The 26853-nt window shown below is 49.6% G+C and overlaps 2 protein-coding genes across 4 annotated transcripts in view; one reads left to right on the top strand and one right to left on the bottom strand.

Moving 5' to 3' along the window:
* Nucleotides 1–7855, top strand: part of LOC144723061 (phosphatidylserine synthase 2-like) — a 31200-nt gene extending 23345 nt beyond the window's left edge. For both annotated transcript variants that reach the window (XM_078601605.1, XM_078601606.1), the window contains exons 10-13: nt 148–262; nt 1140–1285; nt 2438–2623; nt 3520–7855. In XM_078601605.1, coding sequence (XP_078457731.1) covers nt 148–262; nt 1140–1285; nt 2438–2623; nt 3520–3682 — 610 coding nt within the window. In that variant the 3' untranslated portion in view covers nt 3683–7855. The remainder of the gene's footprint in view (nt 1–147; nt 263–1139; nt 1286–2437; nt 2624–3519) is intronic.
* An 820-nt stretch (nt 7856–8675) lies between these two features.
* LOC144723063 (tetraspanin-4-like) overlaps nt 8676–26853 on the bottom strand; it is a 185594-nt gene continuing 167416 nt past the window's right edge. For both annotated transcript variants that reach the window (XM_078601608.1, XM_078601607.1), the window contains 6 exons: nt 24124–24315; nt 23480–23554; nt 17638–17739; nt 17236–17367; nt 15002–15085; nt 8676–12923 (listed from right to left, as the gene is read on the bottom strand). In XM_078601608.1, the coding sequence (XP_078457734.1) occupies nt 12852–12923; nt 15002–15085; nt 17236–17367; nt 17638–17739; nt 23480–23554; nt 24124–24315 (657 nt within the window). In that variant the 3' untranslated portion in view covers nt 8676–12851. The remainder of the gene's footprint in view (nt 12924–15001; nt 15086–17235; nt 17368–17637; nt 17740–23479; nt 23555–24123; nt 24316–26853) is intronic.

Here is a 26853-nt window from a genome sequence, read left to right on the forward strand (position 1 = left end):
CCGGTGGACCGTGACAAACAAACGGCAGCGGCTGGGGGATATCGCGGCTGACGACGACGAAGACGACGACGACGACGGCTGTGAATCTCGCGGATACGTTACGCATATGGATGACGCGTGCTCGTGCTTGTGGTGCGCGCTGCGCAGGGGTAAAATCAAGCGCGTGGCGTTCCAGTTCACGCCGCACAGCTGGGTGCGGTTCGCGTGGAAGCCGGCGTCCAGCCTGCACCGCTGGCTCGCCGTCATCGTCATCATCTCCGTGGTAACGCCATCCGCCAATTTCCCTTGTTCTCTCCGTCGTGTAGTTGTTCGCACGCTGGATTCGTAATCCAGATGTTGTCGGTTCGATCCGATTTGACCCGGGGCGGCAGTTGAAAGATGGGCAAGTTTCTTAAATCTCCTCTGCCGTATAGCCTCCTCGGGGTCAGTGGTGTTAGCGAGCACATATGGAGGCCGATACGCCGCACACGGTGATAGTGTTACCAGCACTATGCCTGACAGGCTTTTTATTCCCAGTGCTGATGTTTACACACTGCACCAGGTGCTCATTTACAGCCGTAGTGTCCTAGGAAAGGCCCAGAACCGGTTCAAATATCTCCACTGATGTTAGCTGTGACCGGGGAATCTGATGTTAGTCGTGGCTGGGAACTCGGGGAGAGGGATTCTTAACGCAGTGCACCAACCACTCGCCATTCATCCCCAACCCGCACCTCCGATTAGCACGGTTGGCTACGCACGGTGCGAAAGAAGTTCAGCATGCACACATACAACGCAGAAGCCATAAGCACATCGTGATTATCAATCCATGGCTGGATGATGGCCTCGACCTCGGGGAGACCCAGGACCGATTCACATATGCGCGATAGATGTTGGCCTCGAGCAGGAATCGATCTCGGGTTGCCCGGTTTGTAGGCCGCACCACCGCTCCCCAGAGGTCGCAAACGGGTTTTGATTCCTTACCCGTACCCGTACCCGGCCGCACCAGGGTCGCAAACGGGTACCCGTACCCGGCCGGGTACGGGTAGCCGGGTATCGGGTAGGGTACGGGTATCGGGTACCCGGTTGCGACCTCTGCCGCTCCCCCGAGTGAAGTAACGCGCGCGTGCGCACGTCATGTCCGTCCTGCCTGCGCTCCGCAGTTCCTGCTGGCCGAGCTCAACACGTTTTACCTGAAGTTCGTGCTGTGGATGGCTCCGGAGCACTTCCTCATCACGGTGCGCCTCGTCTTCTTCATCCACTGCGGCGCCGTCTCCATGCGCGAGGTCTACGACTTCCTGGACGACCCGTGAGTGGCCCTCCTCGCGCGAGCGCGCGCCGTCTTGGCCTTCGCGCCGAATCGCCCGGCGGCTCTGGGATGTTCCCACTCGCTGGATGCTGCCCCCAAGGACGATGCTCTGGCACGGTTTCACGAGTGAGACGGCGCACGTTGAGTTGATGCTAAATCTGGTCGTGAGAATTTGCTCCATCGACCTGCTGAGCCGAAACAAAAGCAACAATAAGAATAGTAACCGGCGGGTTAAACACTTTGACGCGTCACATTTTGCTTGGCCGTGTCGGGTTGTGGGTAGGGTCTACGCGACATAAATTTGACCACGTGATTATATGGCCTGACGCACAAAATGAATTATTGATCATTATTTTGTCTGCGAAAACCCAATACGTGCTCAGGGTTGCCACCGTTTTGGTGCACACCACCGATGCGTATCATGCATGGGCAGAGGAAGAATATCACATGATACCCCGAAGAGTCGAATGCTAAACTATGGGGTTTGTATATTTACTACAGCCTCACATTTTAACTGCGAAGCTACTTTGGACTTCTGTACAAAACACGAACCTGCACTGACGAGTGTGGTACAGTAAGGTCACACAGCTCTCGGGCTTTTCCGCGACTGACTGAGCCTTGGGAGACGTTCATTCCAGCAGAGGACCGCCAAGGCAGTGTTCACACTTGCAATGAGTAGACCGCCACCTGGTGGACATTATATTCATCTCATCGATGCTCTGCAATCATTTTTTGGTTTTTCAAATCTATTTGTTGAGTGGGTTGCTTAACCCTTTCTCGTTCTGAGACGTCTGCAAGTTGCGGGGTGGGTGACTCGTTCACCGCCGAATCTCGGAACGCGAAAGCGGTTCGACGTTAATTTTATTTTAAGAGGCGTAGCGCCGTGGTTTTTAAAGACATTGTACTCACTACAGAGAGCTGTAGCGACACGACCGCACTCTACGATAGCTGGCGCCAAACTGTGCCGCACGGCCTCCCACATGGCATCGTGGGAGCCTCGGTACCAATAAAGTTATTTTATTTGAGTTTTTCTTCCAATTCCGTTCCGAATGACGTGCACGTCCGTCATCTGAACGGAGTCGTCATTCGCATGGGAATGGGCTAAATAGTTGAACCGACCGAATGCCCGACTAACACCTCGATCGCCGGCAGGAAGCTGAGCCGTAAGCTGGGGCAGCAGGCGTGGATCACGGCGGCGGTGACGATGACGGAGTTCCTCATCGTCATCAAGTACGACCCCGAGACGGTGTCGCGCCCGTTCCCCTTCCACGTGGCGCAGTGCTGGCTGCTGGGCGTGACCGGCGTCCTCGCGTGGACCGTGTGGAGGTTCTTCATCCGGTGAGCTCGCACCGTTATAACCCCTCCAGCCGAGCCCATCCTGCTACTACAACTGCCTGGCCCCTGCCCTACCAGCTACGATTACCCCAACCCCTATTACTGCCTCGATCACTACCACTCCTGCTACCTCCCCTGCCCCCCAGCTACGACCAGCCCTACCCCAACCCCGATCGCTATCCCAAACCCTATCACTACCCCAATCCGTATTACTACCGCTATCACTACCCCTACTGCTACTCCCTGCACCCCAGCTATGACCAGGCATACCCCAACCCTGATCACATCCCCTCCTTAAGAGTCTTCCTTTCCTGGGCTTCCGACTTTCACCATAACTACACTACCGCTTTTAATAACCCCCACTCTTTATATCAACCACTTTGATCATATTTACCATTTTTAGAATTGTTATAAAGCACCTTGGATTAAGGCGCTATAAAAATCTTGATGATATGAGGACATTAGATGACATTGCAAGGGATATTGAATTGATAATAGAAATTGGACGTAAAACTTATGCTGAAGGCTTTGTGTGTCTTTAAATGTGTGACCTCTTGCTTCCATCCATCTTTGTCAACTTTGATCTATCAACTGTTGGATGAAGGTCTCTCCAAGCCAACGCGGTCTCGGGTTGCAACGATCTGTCTAGTTCCTGCGCGCGAGCTGATTTCATCGCTCCATCTCCACGGTGGACGTCCTCTCGAGAGTCTTCCTTTCCTGGGCTTTCACTCCGTCGCTTGTCGAACACTGACCATCGTCCCTTCTCGCGACGTAGCCTGCCCAAGCGCGCGCTTACTTTGACTAACAGTTCATATGATGTCACTCACTCTCTCTCGGCCTGTGTATTGCTGACCGAGCGTGTTCGTGTGGTGGTGCTGTTCGTGCTTTTGTGTGTGCAGCGAGATCAGCTTAAAGTGGCGGGCGCGACGAGAGGGGCACGGCGACTCAACGCAACGGGACAGGAGTCGGTCGCACTCGGACATGGACACAAACTCGAAACACGCCCGTCCACGGCTTCGGAAGTTCGGGCTAACCGAGGGCCAATCCAACGGGCACATGTGAACAAGAGTGGCTGATTGCGCGCGTGTGTGCTTTTTACGCGATCCGGTCGCTCTACTTGTTAGCAAGAAACGATTAAACGCGGCCACATCCGAAACGCGTTGCCTCTCTTTTAACGGCACCGCAATTTGAAAAAATTCGCTTTTGACTGAAGCGGGTAAAGGGAAAGATACATCCCCGCAATTTCTTGCACACGCCACCTCCGCTAGAGGGTGTTTTGGTCTACTCTTCCACGCTGACCCAATCATCTTGGAAGGAGATGGGCGTGCGTGCACATCCCGCCCAGCACACGCGACCTACCGCTACCCGCGTGGCCTGCGTCTCTTGCCTGTATGCGGCGTGGGGTCTTGCGTGCACGTGCGTCTCTCTCGCTGCGTGTCTGCGTGTACGATCGTACGCACGTCCATCCGTCTGCGTCATCTCGCTCGAGGGTGTTTGGGTCTCCTATACCATGCTGCCCCCAAGCGTCTTGGAAGAGTTGGGAGTAACCACACTTTAGCCCACCGCACGCGGCCTGCCGTTAAGACTGTTTTGACCCGAGTGCCTTTTGGGATTTTTTGCGATGCATAAGGAGTTGGCGTGACATGCAGAAGGGAACAAAAATTAAATATCACGCTGGAGGCAATTGTTTTTGCGTACAATGTCGAGCAATGATCTGTAGGGAATCACTCGTTGGTGCGTTCCTTCTTAAACTGGTCACCTGCTTCGTATTTAATGCACCTCGTTTCGTATGTTTATGTGATTAGCAATAGCGTTCTAAGACAATTGCGCGTGAAATGGTGTTACACGCGTCCTAGGCGTGCAAAGCTTCACGACGCTCCACCCCCTCTCGGCGAACCGATAAATTGTCGGTGGCTTGGGGGTCGCCATGCAACTGGATGCGTTGCTTGACTGTACTGGCTGATGGATGAGCTTTTGTTGAATGGGGAAATTGTGGATGGTGTCTGGGAGGGGGGGGGTGTGATTTCAACTGAGTTTGTACATATTTAATATGCAGTATATATATACACAACAGGGTTTTCTCAAACTCATCACAGTCCACCACTTGTCTGCCTTACCATGTTCACGAGTCTGGGTGGTTGGCGCAGCGGTAGCAACAAATAACTGGGTTCGATTTCCCAGGTGCCTTTCTGCGTGGAGTTTTTATTTTATCCCCCTCTTATGCATGAGTTTCCTCTTTCCTTCCATAAAGTGAAACTTACAAACTTACAATGTAACTGATATTGCCTAAACATCCCAGTGCGGAAAATTACTCAATTGGGATCACACAAAGCAACAACATCAGCCCCCCCCCCCCCCCCCCGCTGCAAGAAACTTGAGAGACATGCTGCACGCTGCTCATTCTTGCAAGACAGTGTCCCCATGCGACAGCCGAGTGATAATTTAAATCCAGATGGACATCTTGATTATGTGTGCGTGCGTGTTGTCTCACGCGAGAAGGTGGCGCAAGCTATCCGGCAAAGGCAATGGCACAATTCGAGGCAGGGGCACAATTCGAGGCAGGTTCTGCTTGCACGTTTGATTTCGCCAATAATGCTCCCGATAAAGAGTTTGTATACAATGCAGTTACAATTTTATTGTTGTTACAGGAACGCATCGTTTAGACGGAGTGCTCTTGCCAATAACGTCTGACACCCCAGTAAACGTTATTTTTACAATCCTGAATCTGCTGCTGACACACAGAAAGTCGAAACTGGTTCAGAGTTTCCGTGCTGAAATGCATGCTACTGGATAATGAGTGGGCTGGGAAGACTATGGGTTCACAGGGCAATGTATTTAATTTATGCGGAGACACAGAAAGGAGGTCTGCCTCTATATGTTTTTGTTTTTTTACAAATTATCCAGTGTTATGGCACGTGCTTCACAATCATCGGTTGTGCACAGCATGTGACCACTTAGTTTGTATTTGAACAGAGGCGATCGGTTGAACTTGGAAAGATCAACGTTAATTTTATGCCACCAGGTAAGAACTTAAGAGACCAAGATGAAGTCCGTATTGTTTGCAAAGGGCGACCTGGGGCATTCGTCTGCCCGTGGGGGACGATGATTATATATAATCCCGATCGAGTCCTTTTGCGGATCGATTTTCGAAATTTGGACCCTGACGGTGGCACACACGGACCGGCCCACTCTCGCGAATCACGTCATCACGGGGCTCTTCAACCTCCGCTGTGAAGCGGACGGCGCGTGGTGTCGCCATGGTTATTGCCCACACCGGCGTTGATAACCAGGGCAGCCGCTGGATTCGAACCGCGAGCCTCTGCAGCAAACGGTGCACGCGCTGGTGTGCGTGCGTGTGCATTGCGGTGCGTCGCTAGCGACTGGCGTTTGAGAACTCCTGCACTTTAAAATGTGTATTTGCTATGCAAAAATTTACTCTGCTCGCTATCGGCAGCATCTTAACATGAACGCTGTCAAGTATGAACTTTGCCCACAGCAGTTTAAGGTTTTTCTCAAAAATAGCTTTTTCGCGGTTGATTGATGCTTGCTAAATTCAGTGTATCTCAACACGAAGTAATATGTATGCACACGTACATGTGTTTCACTGTGTTGACGTGTTGATGAATTGCCGACGTTTCGTGCCGCTGCTGCTGCTGCAGCTGCTGCTACAGCTGCTGCTGCAGCTGCTGCTACTGCAGCAGCTGCTGCTGCTGCTGCAGCTGCTGCTGCGTCGGTTTTCGCGTTGGTGCTACCGAGCTATCCGATGTATGTTCGCGTTGAACGCGATTTCCGGCGTTTCACTCGTCACGCGAGGATCGTCTTCGGCAACTGAATTGTCAAAGCCCTAAAATACATCGTAGAGCCACCGAGGAGCAGTTAGTGCTCGCGATCTGAATTTGTGGACCGTGTCCTTTTTAACATGCGCTGTCTACCACAAGACTTGTGGGTAAGGACGTTAGTTTTGTGATTTTTTTTTAAATGTAGTTTTCACTTTAAAATATGGGAGACCCGCTGACAATGTCCTCGTGAATTTGAGAGGTATTTTGAAACAAAGCGTTGTGGTTTTCTAATACCGTGTAGTGGGAGTATTAATATTTGCAGCCGAGATTCTTGCCACGGGTTTAAAAAACAAAATCACGGTGTAGCTCCTATGACTCCGTAGGTTTTCGGAGGCTGTCATAAACGGCTCTCCTGACGTGTTTTTGAGGTTGTACCACAGTTTGTTCGGTACAATGTCCGACGGTTCGCTACACATGCAGGGAAAGTTTTCTTTTAGGAACGAGAAAAAACGCGCAGCATGTGGGGTAAACAGTCGGACATCGCGACGGGACAACGCACGGACACAACCTACAAACGCAGCGGAGAATCATCCCAGTGTAGATGTCACATAGAGGCTTCCTTAAGGAATATGCCTCTTGATAAACCTCAAACACCGTGTAGCGTGGGGATTTGTAAAATCGATCATCTGGTGTGACCTTCACGAAGGACTGAGCAATAAAATAATGAATATTGTCATATTTGGAATTTACAGCTCTTTATCAGTCCACTTCTGGATGGATGGCGCTCCCACACTGTCGGTTGTGGTTGTCGTTTGGTAATTCTTCGCCACTCTGGTCAGCATGGATTGGTGATGACCTAACCCAATTTTCGTTACTTGAATTTACTCCGGTGTAAAATATACCCCCGATAGGGCTGGCTGACGGTCACACATCTAAAAACTTCAAGTCTATCTCTTCCAACCTTCAGTGTCTCCGTTATATTGTTTGTAAATTTGCTGCCTGTGTCGTTGTTATCTTGTTATATTTCACCAATTTTGTTTGGGACAGATGCTAAGGAGGGCTATTGCCAGTGGAGGTATTCATTGCTAAATATTGCAGGTGTCCCCTGATTGCTGCTGGGAAGAGATTGGTGAGTAGAGGAATTAATTTCAGCCAGAGATCTCTGGGGCTGAGCTCCAGAAAATATATATTTTAAAATAAGCCCTGGGGCAAATGGATTTATATTTATATAAGATTGCGTGGTCAGAAGAGCTGCACATTCCGGTGGGTTTGAATTTTTGTACCGTAGGGTGAGAATTGTCATGCGCGTGCTCATTAAGAAAAAATGATTGGCTGAAGTTAATCGTGGAGGAAATAAGAGTGTATATTTGCTGTTACGGACAAAACTGACCCATTGGTGAAATTTACGAATGATGCTTTAGGCGGCTATGCATTAAACTTTGCAGAGTAACGAAAACTATTTTCCACTGTGATTTTTTGTTGACATTGTTCAGTGTACTGTTCGTGGTTTTATTGAAAGTTAAGTGCAGCAACCATGAGCAAAGCGAAGCTGCAGTGCATTGAGAATGGTATTAAACACAACAATTGGGGCACATAACATTTCAGCGATTTTGCCACCAGGTTGAAAACATTTAACGTGAATATTTGAGATTAATATCGACTGAAGCTTATTTAGGATCGTTACATTGTACGAAAAGGGTTTTCATCCAAAAAATAAGGGTAATATTTGTAACCGATTTTCGACCAAAAACGACATGGGTTAGTTTGTCGCTTTTTTCAGGTTGCAATCGACATATAAATTTCTCACCGTGCACCAAGGAGCCATTGCCTCCACTGCACCCCGACTTTGGCTGAGCCTCGTGTCTACAGCACCCTAATTGTTTCAACTCTAATAGTTTTTCTTACATAAATCCAAGCATTATTCACAAAAATGGGATGACTAAATGTCCAATTTTTCTTTGAGTAAAAAACCCCCGTGGATTTTTCATTAAAAAACTGATTTCTTTTTAACAAAAAAAACGGATGTATTATTTTTAACATCAATAACTTGTCCATAAAATATGAAACAAAAATAATGTGTTTCTCTCCATATTTACAATCCATATTCCAAGACGTGAAAATAATGGATGTTTTCAATAACGTGAAGGATTATTCGACCAATTTTAAACAAAACGAATATGTGGGTTAACATCCTAGCGGTTATTTTAGGTTACTTTTAATGCAATTGGATAATTTCCGAAAGAAACTGACAAAATCTACTCACGCACAGCCACACGCAGAGGAGTGAGCTCTTTATTTTTCAACTTGCATGGTGTGCATAAAACATCAACAAAAACAACACCGCACAGTTTTGTGTCGTTCAATAAAGTACAGCACAACTACGTTCATTACAGTTATTACAAAAAAAAAACCCAGAATAAAATAAAACCGTAAGGAACACGGAAAAAGAGAAGACAAGTTTGTTAAAGTCGACAGACTACAGCAGAGTGTGGAATGGTGACGGCGTAATGTGGTAAATTATAAGAACATTTTTTTTGGGCTGTTGCGCTTTGCATTTCTGAATTGCTTGCGACATCGGAACAAGTAAAGTGCTGATAAGTGTTGGATTGTTTTTTTATAGCGACCAAAACCAAGGGAAAAACAAAGTTAAATAATAACAACAACAAACTACAGTGATTTTGCTCGCACCTCGGATAACATGAAACAAATTCCACCACGTTAGCCAGGGCGGGAGGAGAAATCAGCCCGTACGATTACAAAACTAGCATTTGCGTATAAGTGTTTGCATACTACACTACCAAAAAAAAAATGTTTGTAAATCTATTTAAGTCTGCATTGAACGTCACAATAAAAATCGAAGTTCATTTTTATTGGCAATGTAACTGTGTAACGGATAACATTCCCACAAGCAGGGCAACGTGCTCTTTGCACGCGACATCGCGCGCTCGTTTTCCTTGTGGCGTGAGCCGCGGTGAGCAAATTGCGCGGCAAATTCCCGTCCTGGTCAGGGCCGTTCGATGCTCCAGACAGATCTCCCCGTGTCCACGGGGTGGGAGAATCGTCCTGGAATTCAAACTGAGCCAACGCGCCGCTCACTCGGTAAGATATTTTCCGATGGCTCGTCTCGCCCGCACGGTGGTCTGCAGAGAACAGCGTGGCAAGCTGGTTCCCAACATACCCCCAGACGTGTTCTATTTTTTAAAGGCAAACAAAACCCTTCATCGTTCGCAAGAACAGCCCCGAGGACTGCCCTCCTGAAAAAGGATCTTGAGACTCGAAATGTGTTTTTTTTAAACATTCTCCAGATTATAAAATCAAAATGTTGCCCTGTATTTTAAAGTAAAAGTTGATAGTGTGTGTGTGTGTGTGAGACCAGATTTGTAAAACTTTATTGACAACGGGCACAGGATTTGGGTGCGTCACACTTTCGGGAGCGTCAATGCCTCATTGATCCCACGAAACCTTGAATTTCCTAGTTCGAACCCAGCTTACGTAGTAAATGATGGGATGAAGACTCATGGAGGAATTCCGGGGCAGTTGTGTCGGTCAGTAAATGCCACCTCTTTGCATAGTGACACTTCGTGGGAGTGAAAGGCATTCTTTTACCACACCAGACGCCTGCCCGCTCGCCTATCCGCCCACCCACCCACCCCTTCGGCCGCCCGCCCGCTAACAAACTTTGTAACGAGACCAAATTTCTCTGGGCACTCACCTCGCCCGAGAGCACCTGAAGACACCTTCCCTCAACCCCGAACAGAGACGCGGTCCACCTCAATACCAACTGGTGGGAAAGTCAACACTGGTTCTCACCTTACAGAGCGCTGACATAGAAACCTGGAATTTCCAACGCTCACTCAGGACTCGCACGTCTTCGATTTTTTTTTTACGCGGATCAGCGGGGTTCAAGCCACCGCGCTACGGCACCACGTCGGGGGCAAATACAGACACGTTACTTAAAGGGCTTCGATTGCCGCGCACCGATCAACACGACCACCCTAAGCGAAACGCAGCGATCAATAATTATCCGTTACTGTAAATGAACAAAAGTCTTTCGAAGCGACAAAAAATAAAACTTAAAAGTTCAACAACAACAAAAAAAATCGCACCGCATTGCTACGTAGCTGTTCCCTGGATAATATGCCTAACACGAAAACCCTTCGTCTCAAGTGACTCCCGTAAATGCGTAACGCAGAATAAGAAGAAGAAAAATCAAACACACTGACGGCGTCCAACCGGTTCAAGTCCATCCAAAGGCGTGATGAACGGGAAACAAAACGTGAGTAATAAAATAGAATCATTTTTTTCGTGACTGGAATCGTTTCAATCCACGTGCGCACGAGAGGAGCGCCACGGTGAGCCTCGCTCGGCGCTCGATTCGAATGCCCTGGGAGGACTCCCCACCCCCCCACCCAGCGCAAGAGGCTGTTTTACCACGGCTACACTTTGCACCATGCGTTTAGTTTGAACGCAATTTAAGCTTGATCGTTTTTGTAGATATAAAAAAGAAATTCAGAGCAGCAAACGAGTTGGACGCTCGACAGTGAAAGCCATAAAAATGGCAAGCTCCAAAAACTCCACGATTGACGGAGCAAATGGATTCTCGCCAACATTTTTTTGTTTTGCAGTTACAAGTTTAAAAACGAAGGAGAAAAAAACACACAGAAGGAAGGGGGGAAAAAAATCAAGTTTCGTTAATATTCAACTTTAGCAGCGAAAAAATGGATTTGCACCACCCAATGAAGAGCGGAGGAGCCGGTACAGATGCACATGCCACCAACAGAGACCCCAACCGCTAACACGACGCCAATGACTTTCACTCCGTGTCACGAAGCCATAACTCCACAGCATCACGGCCCATCCAAATGAGCGGCGTGAATTACTGTAAAGCATTTTTTTGAGCAAATTGGGAATTTAGTTTGTTGTACGTCCAGATCTTTTTTTTACATATATGTGTGTATATAAAATTGCAATCCGGAGGATTTGAGCTGATAGGCGTAGGATTTCTTTTTAATCCTCAAAGTGCCACTTTGTTGGTGCCTCCGGTCACAGACGTGGCCCAGAACTGAGATTGGAAAAGGGAGCAGTGGAGGGTTTTCTGAAAGTATCTCAACTGTGCGGTAATCAACTCTCAAGCTCGATTGTAAATATGATTAGGAAAGATCTGAACAACAACAACAACAAAACTTGCAAGGAACTCTTATTTTTATACTTTTATACTTGGCTCCCCGATGCGTTTTATCTTGGGTTGTACCACGCGATAGGAGAACAGAGCTTCCCCTCTTAAACCACACCCAACATTCAATTGCTGAAGAAGATCCCAGCAAGTGGGGCGAAAACGTCGGACATTGTGCCGAACGACGCGCGGTGCCATCCGGAAAGACGTCAGAGAAGCTGCACGGCGCGACAGCGGAAAACCTACGCAGTCGTGTATAGACGTATTTATTATTTGTTTAGAAGAAAAAAAAATCCCGTTGCACTCACAGGACGGAAGATGATTTGAGAAAACTAAGTCCACACTCGAGATCATCATTCCGTAGGCGTGCAGTCCTCTCCACTTTGCGAGTCCTTACGCACGGCCAGGTAATGCATATTTTCCACGCACAGTTCTAAAATTAACGCTAAGTTTCATGAATATCCCAGATATAATGTCACCCAGGGGTAATTAACATGTGTAGAAAGGTAGGTTAGGTGGTGGTAAAAGTGCGGCCCTGCAATTGCTTGCTAACACCATTGCTGGTGGGTCTCCACTCGAGAGAGATTTAGAGAGCCCCACTAAGAGGGCATTTTGCCTACTCATGCATCATGGCCAGACGTGTTGGAAGAGTCGGGGAGTACCCACACTTTACTCCACCCACATGTGAGTTACCGATCGACTCACTGTGATGTACCCATTTAAAAATAAACTGCCATATGTTCGAACCAAACCGGTGACCTCTGGATTGCAAGTCCAGTGTGTTGACCCTTAGACCACGGCACCAGTGTTCTCCAAAATTAATTTAGTCATTCTGCACAATTGTCAAAAACCAATACAACCCTTTATGCGCCTTAAACATTGAGGAAATTAAGGATTGAACTTGCGTGTTGTTTTTTTTTTAAACGAATGAGACATCTTTGGCAAACATTTTTAAAAAGACGCGAAGTTTTTATGTTCCTGGTGAAAACACGCCCGTTAGGATTTGCGTAATTTCCCATCGTCCCGTCGAGACGTGCCCGCAGCCACGGCGCGTCGCGCGTCGCTCCCTCCTCGTCGCACTTTCACCTTTGACCCCCTCGCACGCTCCGCTCGCACAACCCGACGTGGTCCTTAACGGCTCTCCCAAAATTAGCATTGGTAAAACAATAATAATAATGATGATGAATGAACACTTTAGCAACAACAGCAAAATAAGTTGAAAAATAAGTGGTGATGATGATAATACACCTCTGCGCACCAAGTGACCGATTTCCCCACGCTAGACGTAGTGGTTCTTCTTTTGTCTGTAGAGCTGGCAGAACATCGACATGGAGAAGGCCATGCCCAGGATCTGGTTTGGAAGACAAAAAAATCGCGGTTACAACGGAATGCACATCGCATCAAGTGAGTTCTTCGTCGACAAGCAACACCCACGTCCTGTTCGCTGGGCGCCCGCTGGCTACGCACGCGCCCCTAATCCAGCAGCACTACGGAGGCACTGAGGGTTGGTGGATCACATCGATGTTGCCTTGCCAGGAGTATTCGGCGCAGCAAAGTGTGGACTAAAGTCATCTGTCCCTTCTGTACGAGGGTTAAGGTGTTGCCTGAAAAGAACTGAATATTTGGAGGACTCCAGAGCTCGGGCAATTGCTGGTTAGCGGTGGCACACCGCCCTGGCTGCCTTGCTGCTTATCTGCGGCTTCTCAGCGATTGTGAGAAGTAATTTGCATGAATGATGACGACGTTCCAGAAAAATAAACAAAACCTTATCTTTCACTAACCTTAGAGCCTCTGTGTCAATCCACTCGTGGATGGAGGCCTTCCCACGTCATGTCGATATTGGCGGTTGTTTGAGCGGACTTCTCCACCACTGATCAGTTCACCAACTGGTGTTTACCGGACCTCGAATTAGTCACTCCCAATTGCGAATCGACCAGTTGTCCCAATTCGTCATCGCGGTTCCAGAATCGATGGCATTCTCTCAAATTTTCACCATCTCGTTTGTAATGTTTAAAAATGTGTTTATGGTCTCGTGTGTTTTTTTTTTTCGCTCCGTTAGCCTACAAGTAAATGAGAATCAGAATAAATATAATATATATTTTATATAAATCATATTATATATGATAGAAATACGGGAGGAATCAATAGCATATCAGGCAGAGCAGCAGCACTGTATGATAACAAAGACAAAGATCCCCCGTATAGACTTAATTTACTTTTGGGGCAAGTGCTGTTCAGGAGCACCTATGAAGGCCGGAACGGCACATGAACGGGGTGGGTGGCCAGCACCACGCCCGGCCGCCTTTGTCTCCCCAATGGCGATGTTTATACATCGCACCAGGTACTCAGTTGAGGCTGAGTCGACCTAGGGGAGGCTCAGGACCGGTTCAGATAATCGTCACCGGTGTTGGCCGTGAGCGGGAATCGAACTCGGGTCTCCGTATTCGTAGCGCTGCCCCACTGCTTCCCCACTGTATTATAACACACACACACCCAGACGTACACACAGACACACACACACCCAGACGCACACAACAACAACAACAACCGCCATTCGCCACTAAGTGGCGGTGACGTCACCACGACGCTTGTGCCAGGCCATGTGCAACACACACAGACACACACACACGTGGTAACTAGCAGAGGTGTGGACTCGAGTCATGTGACTTGGACTCGAGTCAGACTCGAGTCATGAATTTGATGACTTGCGACTCGACTTGGACTTGCATAACAATGACTTTGTCCCACCTATGAGATGTGGACTCGAGTCATGTGACTTGGACTCGAGTCAGACTCGAGTCATGAATTTGATGACTTGCGACTCGACTTGGACTTGCATAACAATGACTTTGTCCCACCTATGAGATGTGGACTCGAGTCATGTGACTTGGACTTGAGTCAGACTCGAGTCATGAATTTGATGACTTGCGACTCGACTTGGACTTGCATAACAATGACTTTGTCCCACCTCTGGTAACTAGTGTAGCTAGCCTGGTGGTCACCACGTGGCTAGCTACACCAGTCACGTGGTAACTAGTGTAGTTAGCCTGGTGGTCACCACGTGGCTAACTACACCAGTCACGTGGTAACTAGTGTAGTTAGCCTGGTGGTCACCACGTGGCTAACTACACCAGTCACGTGGTAACTAGTGTAGTTAGCCTGGTGGTCACCACCTGGCTAACTACACCAGTCACGTGGTAACTAGTGTAGTTAGCCTGGTGGTCACCACCTGGCTAACTACACCAGTCACGTGGTAACTAGTGTAGTAACTCGTGTAGTAACTAGTGTAGTTAGCCTGGTGGTCACCACCACAGGTTGTTAATCTGTTAAGGGGTAAGTGACCCCGTGTGTTGGAACTGAATAAATGTGTTGCCTCCAAGTCTACGTCTGCGACTCAGTTGAACCCATTACACCTGCACGAGTGATCACCTGTATGAGTGAGATGCACAGGATGAAGACTCCCAGCACCATCAGGTTCTCCTCAATCCACGCCTCCACCTTGTCGTAGCAGCCCTAGAGGAGGGGACAGGCGGGACACGGGACGGCAATTTTGATCGTCACAACGCGACGGTTCCTTTTGCGAAAGCAGAGAAATTGCTGACAACAACTTTTGAACGCGTCCATTATGAACGGGGTCATTGCAAATCTCAGCCGAGCCAGACGATGGCGCACTCTGCACGCGCTATTCGCGGGTTTGTAGAACACACGCGGCTCTGTGTCTTTGCACGGAACGTCATCAATCATTCCCAGCAGCACCTGCGCGAAACGTCAGCCGGAGCTGTTCGGGGCTGAGCTCCTGAAAATATCCTCCCCCCCCTCCTCCTCCGCAAGAAAATATACCAAGCCCTTCCCATCAACACCATCCCCAACATAATTACCACCACCGTCATCAGCAAGTGCAGCAGCCGCATCTTTAGCAATAACGAGTATAAGGTGGCATTATGCCTTTGGTCAAATTACCCAGAATGCGTCAGATCTCGCAAGCTAAGCAGAGGTTTCAGCCTGTAGAGGACTTAGATGGAGCGGCCGCTGTGCATGATGTGTGCTACTGGCTGTGGTGCAGAGCGCTGGGCAGCTAGAATGCAGCGAGTTGGCACAGTAGGGGGGGCACAGGTGGTGCATCTGCCAGTCATCTCAGTCAGTCAATCCATGGCACCTGGGTCTGACCCGTGAGCTCCTGTCGGCGAGCCTTTGACACTTCAATTGGCCTCAAAGTGCACCTGGCCTGGCACAGGCGTCGTGGCGAGTGATTGCCGCCACGGAACTAAGTCACGTGAACGAGCGTAAGAAGAGTGAGATCATTAGATACGGGTCAACATTTTACACGGGAAAGACAAATGAAAGTAATAATGTTGTACTGTATTTGCTTTGAGACAAAATGAAAAAAGTTAAAGACAATGGATTCATGTCTATGGGAAGAAAATGAAATGCCTATGGGGAAATGGTTAAAGCTCAAGGACCTCATGCCTCAGGGCTTGGCTATAACTCTCCATAAAATATATTTGTCAATTTATATTGAATAGAAGGAGGTAGGGTAAATACAATTCGAAAGATGCAGCCCTGCAAGTGCTTCCTCTGGCCACTGCTGATAAGCACGGTTGGCTACATATGGTGCGAAAGAAGTTCAACGTACACGCGTACAACATCCGGCAGGTAGCAAGCTCAGGACAGGTACCCTCCCAAAGGTGTGTTGGCCTACTCGCCCACGCTGGCCAGACGTCTTGGCAGACGTGGCGGCACTCACACTTCACCTCACCTCACTGCTACCTGCCGATCGACAAACTGCGGCGAGTTCATTTATGCTGCTGGGTGGCAAAGGCGTGGGAGGTCGAACCGACGACCTCTGCATGAGGGTTGGCGGATCGCGCAAATGTTGCAAGTCCAGAGCGCTGACCGCAACACCGCGGTGGCAGCGTCCTCTCATTTGATGTGCAATGTTTTTCATCGCCTGCCTTGTTGTATTACCCCCAAATAATCGAGGGTTGACCATATCATAATCCACCGTGCTATTACGTACAGTATTGCTATTTTAACATCGGGATTTCGCAGCCAAAGTTGCGGACAATTCGTGGAAGGTTTACGGGTGAGGGCCACGTAAACAATCTCGCTAAAATCTGCGTGTCCATGAGACCCTCCCGCCCCCCCACCTCTTCACGCGGCCGAACAATAAAAAAAATTCGCCACGCGTGCAAAGCGTTTAACAAGCGCCAATTATTATTGTTGTTGTGAGCTCGCTGGGTAAGCTCCGTGAAGAAATGTTCGGCACACACGCGACCATTTGCTCGAAGCTGCACCAACCATCTTCAGGACAAGATGCAGGAGGTCAGAATAAAGTTAACTATTTAACTTTTTATTTTATTTTAACAAGTAAGGCCCGCTGAGCTATGTAGCTCTTTTTCAGAAGCCACCTGGCTATCACAGATGATAGCCCAATGAAGTGGCCTATTCTGTGGAAATTTATGGCATCCAAATATTAAACGCGTGTTTATAAATGTGGAGGGAAAAATCGGAAGTCTCGGAAAAAAAATCAACGTGACCGCGTGGAGAACATACAAATTCCTAATATACAGCAGGCGTCGGGGTCGGGATCGAACCCACGACCTCCTGCATACCAGGCGAGGTAGTTAACATCTCGCCACCGCGGCACCCACAGCTCCGCTCACCGAGGGCCACCAGGTGTTGGGTTTGTCGCGCCCGCAGTCCACGCTGTACTCCATGCAGCACGAGTCCGGTACGCGCTTGTCACCAAACGCCAAGAACCAGTCGGTGTGGTTCACGACCCCACAGCAGTGGAACTGCAGCCACGATTCGGCAATTCACACACACAGAGGTGGGGTCCATTAGTCGTCAATTCACACACACAGAGGTGGGGTCAAATGTCCTCAGATCGCTCAGAGCAGTGTGCTCAAGACACTACGTGCAATAGCGAGATCAACACGTGAAGCACATGACAACGGGGTCAGCACACGCCAAGCACACGTCAAGGACACGCGATGCACACGTCAAGCGGATATGGAGCGTGCGAGCGCGCCGCGTGAGGTGAGAGCGCGTCGCGCGCCACGCACGTCGGTCTGCACGATGTTCCACGCGTTGGTGAGGCCCACGTTGCCCTCGCTGCCGTACAGGCGGAGGCCCTCCTTCAGGTCGTCCTTGGCGTGGCCGTCGATCTGCGAGCACGCGGTGGGAGGTGGGACGCAGGGAACGTCACGCCGCGGCAATCACGACGGCGGCGACAACGGCGGCATCATCACACCGATACTCCGATCGCTGCAAAGCGTTTGCAAGTCACTTTGGCTCGATTCAGGAACAAGCGTGAGCTCTTATCTGTTCCGCAAAACTATTGATACGAGCAGATATTTTTATTTTTACGAAGCTGCAATGAGCTATATGTGGCTCTTTTTCAGAGGCGAACTGGCCACAAACGATAGCTCGACGAAGTTGCTCATCGAGTGGAAATCTACAGCAACCAAATACTCTGAACGCAAGTTTCTAATCGTAGAGGGAAAAAACGGAGGGCACGGAGAAAAATCCATGCAACCACTGGGTGAGACATACGAACTCTAAATATACAGCAGGCGTCAGGGTTGGGATCGAACCCACAACCCCCTGTATACCAGGCGAGGTAGTTAACATCTCCTAGTCACCGTGGTGCTGTTCTTTGCTGGCCGCTGGACGTTTTGGGTCTCTCTGGGCACTGTTATCAGCAGCTGTGTTGAGATTTTAAAAAATCCAATCCCCGATCAATTTCCAAAACCTGCATTCAGATTATTTTGCTGCTATAAATGTCCACGCGATAATCCACTTTGTTGAGCTATCGTTTGTGGCCAGGTCGTTTCTGACAAAGGAGCTAACAGCTCAGTAGCCTTACCTGGTAAGATAAACATAGTTTATTTTTTTGTATATTTTTACGATTTCTTTACTTTTCCAATACTTTTCACTCCTATCATATTTTTGTTGTACTGGTTGTTGTTGTTGTAACTCTCTGACCTGCCCCTACTGGACGATCTGTGAAAATGAGCTTCATATCTCATCGGATTCCTCCAGTCTCAATACAAATTCTGATCTTCAAGATCCTCCATGGACTTTCCGCTGCCTACCTCTTCCGCACCCATCTCACGCAACTCCCCTCCAAGCAGTCTCCTATCCCCTCCAATCTCACTCGACCCCCACCTCCCCCCATGCACTCTCCTACCTCTCTCCCCTCTCATCACGCTCTACTTCACTGCATGCACTCTCCTACCTCACCCCTCTCGTTTCACTTCTCGCACAAAATCCCCGACCTCGTCGCTCTCATTTTGTATAATACGGAACACAAGATATCCTTCTCCAAAACGACGCGGGTGATTGTGTTGTGTTATGTATTACATAACGCTGCGTCGCACTCGGACCCATATCTTGAATAGAGTGTCCTTGCCTATAACATCTGGCAGTTCACTAGCACTGCTTCCAGAAAACCTGACTCTGCTGAATGTCGAAGACCGGACCAGAGATTTGCTTGTATGAAAATCAACGCTGCTGAATGTATACACTCCAAAAACGCTTTGTGGTTGACAGGAAATGTAAAAAAAAAAGACTTAAATATTTTATGCAGAGGTACAGATATATGGAGGACATATATTGCCTGCTTATTTATCTCTCTCGCTCCTCTATCAGCCTGAGCCAATGTCTTCCGGCAGCATTTGTTTACAAAGCAAGACAACGCTGCGTCTCTTATCTCTCGATGTATTTCTTCCGCGTCTTCCACCACCACCCCCCAAAAGTCTCTCCTAGCCGGACACTCGCTGGAGACTCGTGAGAGAAACAAAACCGCTCCTCACGCCCAACCGATTTCACCGACGATGATAACAGCGGGTGGCGCAACGTGAGTTTCACATCGCGAGACTGGAATAAACATTCCGTGCGGAAGACACGGGGGGGGGGGGAGGGGGTGGGGGGGAGCGGATACATCTATTGAATATGTCACGGTTACAGAGGCACTTAGTTAACTAGCGTAATTCACGAGTTTAATCACCCCGCGCACTGCTCAACGCTTTACGAGGTTAATTATCGCCATGCGTCTGCTGCTGCCAAGTCCGGCAAAACTCAAGTCCCGACTTGGATGCGGTGAACATTCCCCGTGCCGGCAATAGCAAGGGGGGGGGGGTACACCAATGCATCGCCTCAAATCAAATGTTTCACAACAACGCGAGGCGATGTCGATATGTGCCGGAGACACACGTGCGCGCGACCTCATCACAAGGCGCTGCGCAGAAACTGCGCGGAGCATATTAACTCGTGGCAGAGAGTGCAGCCCGCAGCCACGGCTGGCGGAGCAGAAGAAGAGTCCTTGGAGCCTCGACTTGCACAGGGGCTGTCGGGGATACGCATTGACGGCCTTTGCGCTGACGAGGATGTCACGAACACCCAACGTACTTTATCCGTATTTCTGTTGTTGTTGTTGTTGTGCTTGTTATGCAGACACACATGCGCACGCAGAAGCGAATGATAAGACGAAACAAAAACTTGACCTGGGCAGATCGAGCGCAAAGGCAGAACAAACATCGTGGGCTGCACAAGGAGTCCAGAATGCCGGCGGCTCCGAACACAACAATCCATCTCCCAGCGGCCTTCGGGCTCTACCCCCCCCACCTTACCCCCAACCACCCCCCACCACCACGACGGCCATGCCTCAGTTTATTTAAAACTAAGACGAGATTCCGTCCGCCTCCTTTGTGCGGCGATGATTAACGGGCAGCCTTGGTTCGACTTAACCCCGCGTTATCCACGAGCCTAATCCATCCTGCAGGCGAGCGGCTCGGCTCGACAGGTGCTGCTGCTGCTGCTGCTGTTGCCTCTGTCCCCATCGGACACCTACAGACGGCAGCTGCCTGGAGCAATGGCGGGGGAGGGGGGGGGACAGGGCGGATGGGGTCGTGGCCGGGATTTAATACGGGCAAACTCCCGACCGGCTTTTGACATTCGGCGTCCCATCCGCAGCGTCAGGCTTCCTCGCATCGACATCGCTGGTCAAGTGCCCGATGTTTAGACGTGGGTTCGGTGGGAGGCTGAGCAGGTCAGAATTAGAAAGTTGCGAGTTCAACTCCTGGTTGAGGGGAATCACTTGGCCCATCATCCGTCTGGGGTCGTTAAAATTCTCCCTACTCTGTGGGGAAGTCAACAGCGGCTGTCCCGATGGATACACCCGCGTCCCCACGCCCCCTCCCCGCCATAGAAATGTGGAATTTCCACCACTTGGCTCAAGGCTGCGTAAACTGGAGATGAGCACATGCCTCAATGCTCGAGCGAGCAGGAAATCACCCCCTGGGTCCAGAGAAGTCAGGGCGAGGCGAGGAGAGACGGGGAGGGTAGCGTCGTGAGCCTGGGAGGCGGTGTAGCGGTGCAGGCCAGCGGCCGCGAAAGCGATTTCCTCCTAAAGTTGTTCCTGTGATTACTTTGCGAGCCAAGTGGCCGAGACAGGGCCGAGCATGGCAGGGGGGGGGGGAGTTGGCTAACGGCAGGGGAAGGTGTCGGAGGAAGAGTAATGGGCGGCGGTGGCTGGAGAGCGAGGCCAGAAGGGGCTTGGCGAGGGCAAAGCGAGCGCTGGGTGGAGAATTCAATCAGGTAAAGAGGGCCTTGGTTTGCCGGTAATGAGGAAGGAGCAGAAAATCCTCTTACCGGGTGAGCGGCGGCGGGGGGGGGGGAGCAACCTCAACTTAAACAGCCGCCGCCCCTCACCTCCGCGACGCGACTGGAGATTAAACGCGGCCGCGGGGAGGCCACTCAGCGGCCCCCGGACGTTGCCGCTTTAGGCCGTCCCCGCCGTGCCGGCCAGGCCGTCGGTTTCCGAATGATAACTTAAAGGGCCGCTGCAATTGTAATGATGCTGCGAGCCAGCTATCACAGCGGGGGCGGAACGACCACGCCGGTCGTAGCAGGTTGCGTCCAGATGTGCGTTTTTCTAATCTGGGGTCCACCCTCGTCCTCCCAACCCCACCCCACCCACGCCGCTGTCTTCATCCGGAACATATCTTTCGCGTTTTTACCGATCGCAGGTTTTTTTTTGTAACGAGCGGAACGTTTTGTGTGTGTGTGGGGGGGGGGGTGATGGATCGCAGTGGTGACGTGGATTGTGCCGGGGGTGCGCTTGGAATCGGGAGGTGGTGAAAAGTCGCTGTGTGTCGCGAAACGTCGGGGATGAAAGGAGATCGGGGCCAAGTCGGTCGGTACGCACGTATGTATTACGAGTGAGCTTCTTTCGCAACCGTACGTAGCCAACCGTGCTAATGGGAGGTGTGGTCGCCCCACCGATGTGAATGTCGCACCGGTGCACTTGCCGCGTACAGGCGCCAATGAGCTCGGACCGAGTGGCGTTCTCGCAGGACGCGCCGGCCGTGTAGAGATGCGTCTACTCGTCGGTTAAAAAGACGTTAAACTATTTTAATTTTACCAGGTAAGGCACCACTGAGCTGTATAGCTCTTTTTTAAGAAACGACCTGACCACAAATGATAGCTCAACGAAGTGGCTTATCATCACGTGGAAATTCCTAGCAGCCAAATGCTCAAAACGAATGTTTCTATATGTAGAGGGAAAAACCATAGGACACAGAGAAAAATCTGTGCAACCACGGGGAGAGAGACACACAAACTCCAAATATACAAACGTCAAGGTCGGGATCAAACCCACGACCTCCTGGATACCAGGCGAGGTAGTTAACATCTCCTAGCCACTGTGGATTCATATTGAATCTCTCTCTCGATGCAAGGCATGACGCCGTGCGTGGTTATCGAAGATGAATGCGCGAATTCCACGCAAATGAGATGCTAGCGCTGCAGTAAGGCAAACTGAGCAAGGCTCTATGAACGAGACAAAAATTGTAACTCAGATAATAAAAAACTACAGATAAGTAACACACATGTCTAGTTGTGAAATGACCCAAAAGTGACATCTCAATTTCACCCGACATCCTTCATGAGTCTTAGACACTGATATAATAATACTGCACTTGAATAATAATAATAATTCTATCCATCAAGCACCTTTCATCAAGGACCTTAGAGTGCCGTACAAGACACAGCAGCAGACACTCGGCATGACGGTAGCTCGCGAGACAAAAACACAAAAATAATATTGCAAAATACTCAAGTACATAAACTCTAGATATCACCGTATATTAAAATGCATATGCAAACACTGGGCATATGTATTTGAGAAGCAGTCATTGATGACCAAAAAATTATGAAGGTCTTGAGCCTAGACGTGAACAAAGACAGGGAGTCAATGGCACGGACGACTGGGGAAACGAATCCCAGACTGTGGGGGCAGCAGAGGAGAATGAGCGACCACTCGCTGAGCCGATGTTTACTGGGGGCTTTGTGAGAAAGGCCTGGTTTAACGGAGCGGAGAGTGCGTGGAGGGGAGTAGAGTGAGTGGAGATGAGAGGGGAGAGGTAGGAGGGTGCGTGGATGGGAGTGGAGTGAGATGAGAGGGGAAAGGTAGGAGAGTGCGTGTAAGGGAGTGGAGTGAGATGGGAGGGTAGAGGTAGGAGAGTGCGTGGAGGGGAATGGAGTGAAATGGGAGGGGAGAGGTAGGAGAGTGCGTGGAGGGGAATAGAATGAGATGAGAGGGGAGAGGTAGAAGAGTGCGTGGAGGGGAGAAGAGTGAGATGAGAGGGATAGGCAGGGGTGGGTCTATGGAGGATCTTGAAGGCGGTGAGCACGATCTTAACATGGAGCCGGAATTTGATTGGGAGCCGGCGAAATGAATCGGCGTATTGGAGGTGACGAGGCCTCCACTACGATACAATGTGCAGGGGCAATGCAACACTTGGTGAGCTCCTTCCACCTCAGGTGGGTCCTTGGGAGGACCTGAAATCCTTGACTTAGCGCCGTTAACCCCCTGAGTGTAACGAGTCGCGAGCATCGCCTCACCTGGTCTCTGTACATGAAGAACAGGATGACGCAAATCATCTCCAGGACGAAGATGATGAGCAGGCAGACGAAGAACTGCAAGAGAGCACAGGGTCGGTCACATTTCTTCAGATGGGACCTCGACATTCATTAATGGATTTTAACCCGTAGTAGGTGTTCGCGACCGATATTATATATGAGGTTTTTTGGGTTAGATCGCGTAAATATAAATGTGTCGTTAAACCCACCACCACCCGACCCGGCCAACTAGTAAGGTTTGTCACGTAATATTGAAATGTTTTAATTAGCATGTTTTGTTTACGTGACAAACCTTACTAATTGGCTGTGTCGGGTGGTGGTGGGTTTAACGACACATTTATATATTTATGCGATTTAACTCCGTTATGGATTCATTGATGGAGTTGGCCAAACATCTCAAAATGGGATCACAGAACTTGGGCAATTGTTAACGCTGGTTGTCTGTGGTTTCTCGCACCTCACTCTCACTCTCTCTCTCTCTCTCTCACCTCACTCACTCACCCGAAAAGAGCGAACTTAAACTCTTTAGTGCAAAAAACCGATTGAACGCTGCGAACTCGGCACAGAAGGACACCAAGCGTCGCACGGTGGGGCACCGTGCCGCGAGCGTCGCCGCTGGAGCTTACGCTGAGCAGCAGGCACTTGTGTTCCTTGATGGCCCCCAGGCAGCCGATGAAGCCGACGACCATCATGATGGTGCCCGTCGAGATGAGGATGTTGGCAGCAGAGAGCGAGGGGAAGGACGGCGAGAGTGTCGCAAAGTTCCCCTGCGTGACGGACAGCCAGATCCCTATGCCCAGGATCCCGCAGCCTCCCAGCTGCACGTGCAACGACAAGGGGGGGGGGGGGGGGGGACACAACAGAGGAGGATCCACGTTACGGCCTTCGTCATCCCGGCAAAGGAACGTCGCCTCGTGCGCACACATTGGCAAGGGCCCACGCGAGCACGGTTTTTTGAAGCAGGCGGACTAAAGATGATGAAGCCCTTCGCCCCACTTTGCAAACGCCGGTCTCTGTGTACACCGGCGGTGAGAAGTGTGACGATACACACGCGCGCAGGTGAGCACAAAAATAAAGATAAAGACCTCCGTATAGCCTTTGCCAGACTGTTGGGACAAGTGCTGTTCGCGAATAGCACCTATGAAGGCTGGCATGGCACACGAGGGGGTGGGTGGTCAGCACCACGCCCGGCCGCCTTTGTCTCCCGAGTGGCGATGTTTACACATCTCACCGGGTACTCATTTGAGGCTAAGTCGACCTAAGCGAGGCTCAGGACCGGTTCATATAACCGTCACTGGTGTTGGTCGTGAGCAGGAATCGAACTCAGGTCGCCGGTTTCATAATGCAGCATAGCGCTAACCGCTACACTAACGCTCGCTCACACACGTTAACACACACACACTCAGGTGCGTGCGTGCGCACTCAATCACGTACTCCTCGCTCACGCGCCGAGATGAAGACCATCCGGATGGCCTTTCACAGACTGTAGCGCCGTGCCTGGCCGTCTTTGTCTCCCCAGTGCCCACGTGCACACATCCGCACCAGGTACTACGCTCCCCCTCGGTTACCAACTGATAGAATGGGGGGGGGGGGAAGGCCCTCCCTCACCCAGCAGTGGAGAGACCAAAGGGCCGTAGGAGTTCAGGCACATTACAGAACTCCAGGGCAGGTTTTGGGCGGTGGTGAAATGGTCCTCGTTGAGAGTGGGAGGAGGGATTGATTGATTGCCTCATGAGCTGGAGATGATTCTTCACCGAGCGGTGTCTTCACAAGACTGGGAAATTCAAATTAAAGTTGACGTCTAAAAAGTTTTTTACGCTTTGTCAAATCTCCAAGAGTGTTCAAGGCGTCGCGTTTGCAAAGTTCAATTTGCAGTCGAAAGTCAGTCATGATGATCATCATCATCACCTCCCACCACCACCACCAAGTCCTGATTTAAACCATGTGAGAGAGACCATTAACATCCAGAGTTAGACCTGGGTCGTCAATCAATACAATACACACACGTAAACACATTCGCAACCAATTCACAACAGATGACTATACTCAACAATGAACGCGGTTAACGGAACACACTTGTTATTACGCTTAAAAATGATGCGATTTTCCAGCGAAGCTACATTTCAGCCGTGGCATTTTATATATGGATTGTTAATCAAACTGAAATATATGCCAAAAGAGCCGGAATAAGCAAAGTTAAGTAAAAATGTAGAACATCAACTCACTCCACCTAAGAATCCGGTTCAATCATAGGTTGGCTGAAACCCACATTCACAACCGAGCATCTCAAAGGTGCATTCTAAGCGTCAGAAGGTGGAAGCCAGTTCAAAGTTCGCGGTCTTACACAAATGCCGCCGGTTAACTGAAGTCTGTAAGGCCAATGCACCGATAGATTAGAAGCACGTTTTTAGTCTCATGTGGGGATACAGAACAGAGGTCTCTTTCAGATATTGCAATTTAAATTAAAAAAAGATTTCGCATTCTGTTGTTTTCCCCACCACCCCTACGAGTTTAATCATTATTATGATTTCGACAACATTTTTAATCTATGCACATTTTAAAGCCGCACGGTCCCATCAGCAGTCATAGCAGGCAACACAACAGCTGCTAAAAGACGTCGAGATTAATGTGCTGCTTGTCATTTCAGCAGATACCCCAAACGCCGTGTTTCCCACTGAGCAGGCAAACCACTGAATATGTTCGCGGAAGCTGTTAGAATGGAGGAGACATGTGACGAGTAGCCATAGCCATGGCGAGAAGGAGACAGGTACAGGTACAGGTCGGTGGGGGATGTAGACCCGGGACCGGTTCAGAAAATAGTTGCCACTGGGGTTAGCCGTGGTTTTGATTCCAGCTGGTGTTGCTATGTCGCAATTGCACCTCCTTCCCCTTTGTTATTTATTGCACCATGAATGCATTAATTCGTGAAAATGAGTGAAGAATATCTTAACACGCAGCTTGGTATTCAGTGGGATAGTTTTTATTGGGGGTATAACGTTTGTCGGTGGAGCAGTGGCGTATTGTCCATACTCTTTGGGTTTTTCGGTAAAGTCACGTAGGTAAAAAATAAAATATTAATTAAATCACGACGTTTCGGTGGCAACACAAGCTTCCGAAACGTCGTGATTGAATTTATTTTTATTTTATTTTTTCACCTACGTGACTTTACCGAACAAACCATAGAGTATGGACCCTTGCAGTCACGAAAACTTAAAATCTAGAATTAGTGGCATATTGGTTAAAGTGGATTTCGCGATGAACCCGGTGACCTGACTTTGACTCTTGGACGCACGCGGCTAACATCAGTGTCGAGTGATATCCCAACTGGTCCAGACCCCCCGCCCTTTCACCAACTC

The sequence above is a fragment of the Lampetra planeri genome, chromosome 16 (genome assembly GCF_965212315.1).
Source record: "Lampetra planeri chromosome 16, kcLamPlan1.2.h2, whole genome shotgun sequence".
Classification (NCBI taxonomy): Eukaryota; Metazoa; Chordata; class Hyperoartia; order Petromyzontiformes; family Petromyzontidae; genus Lampetra; species Lampetra planeri.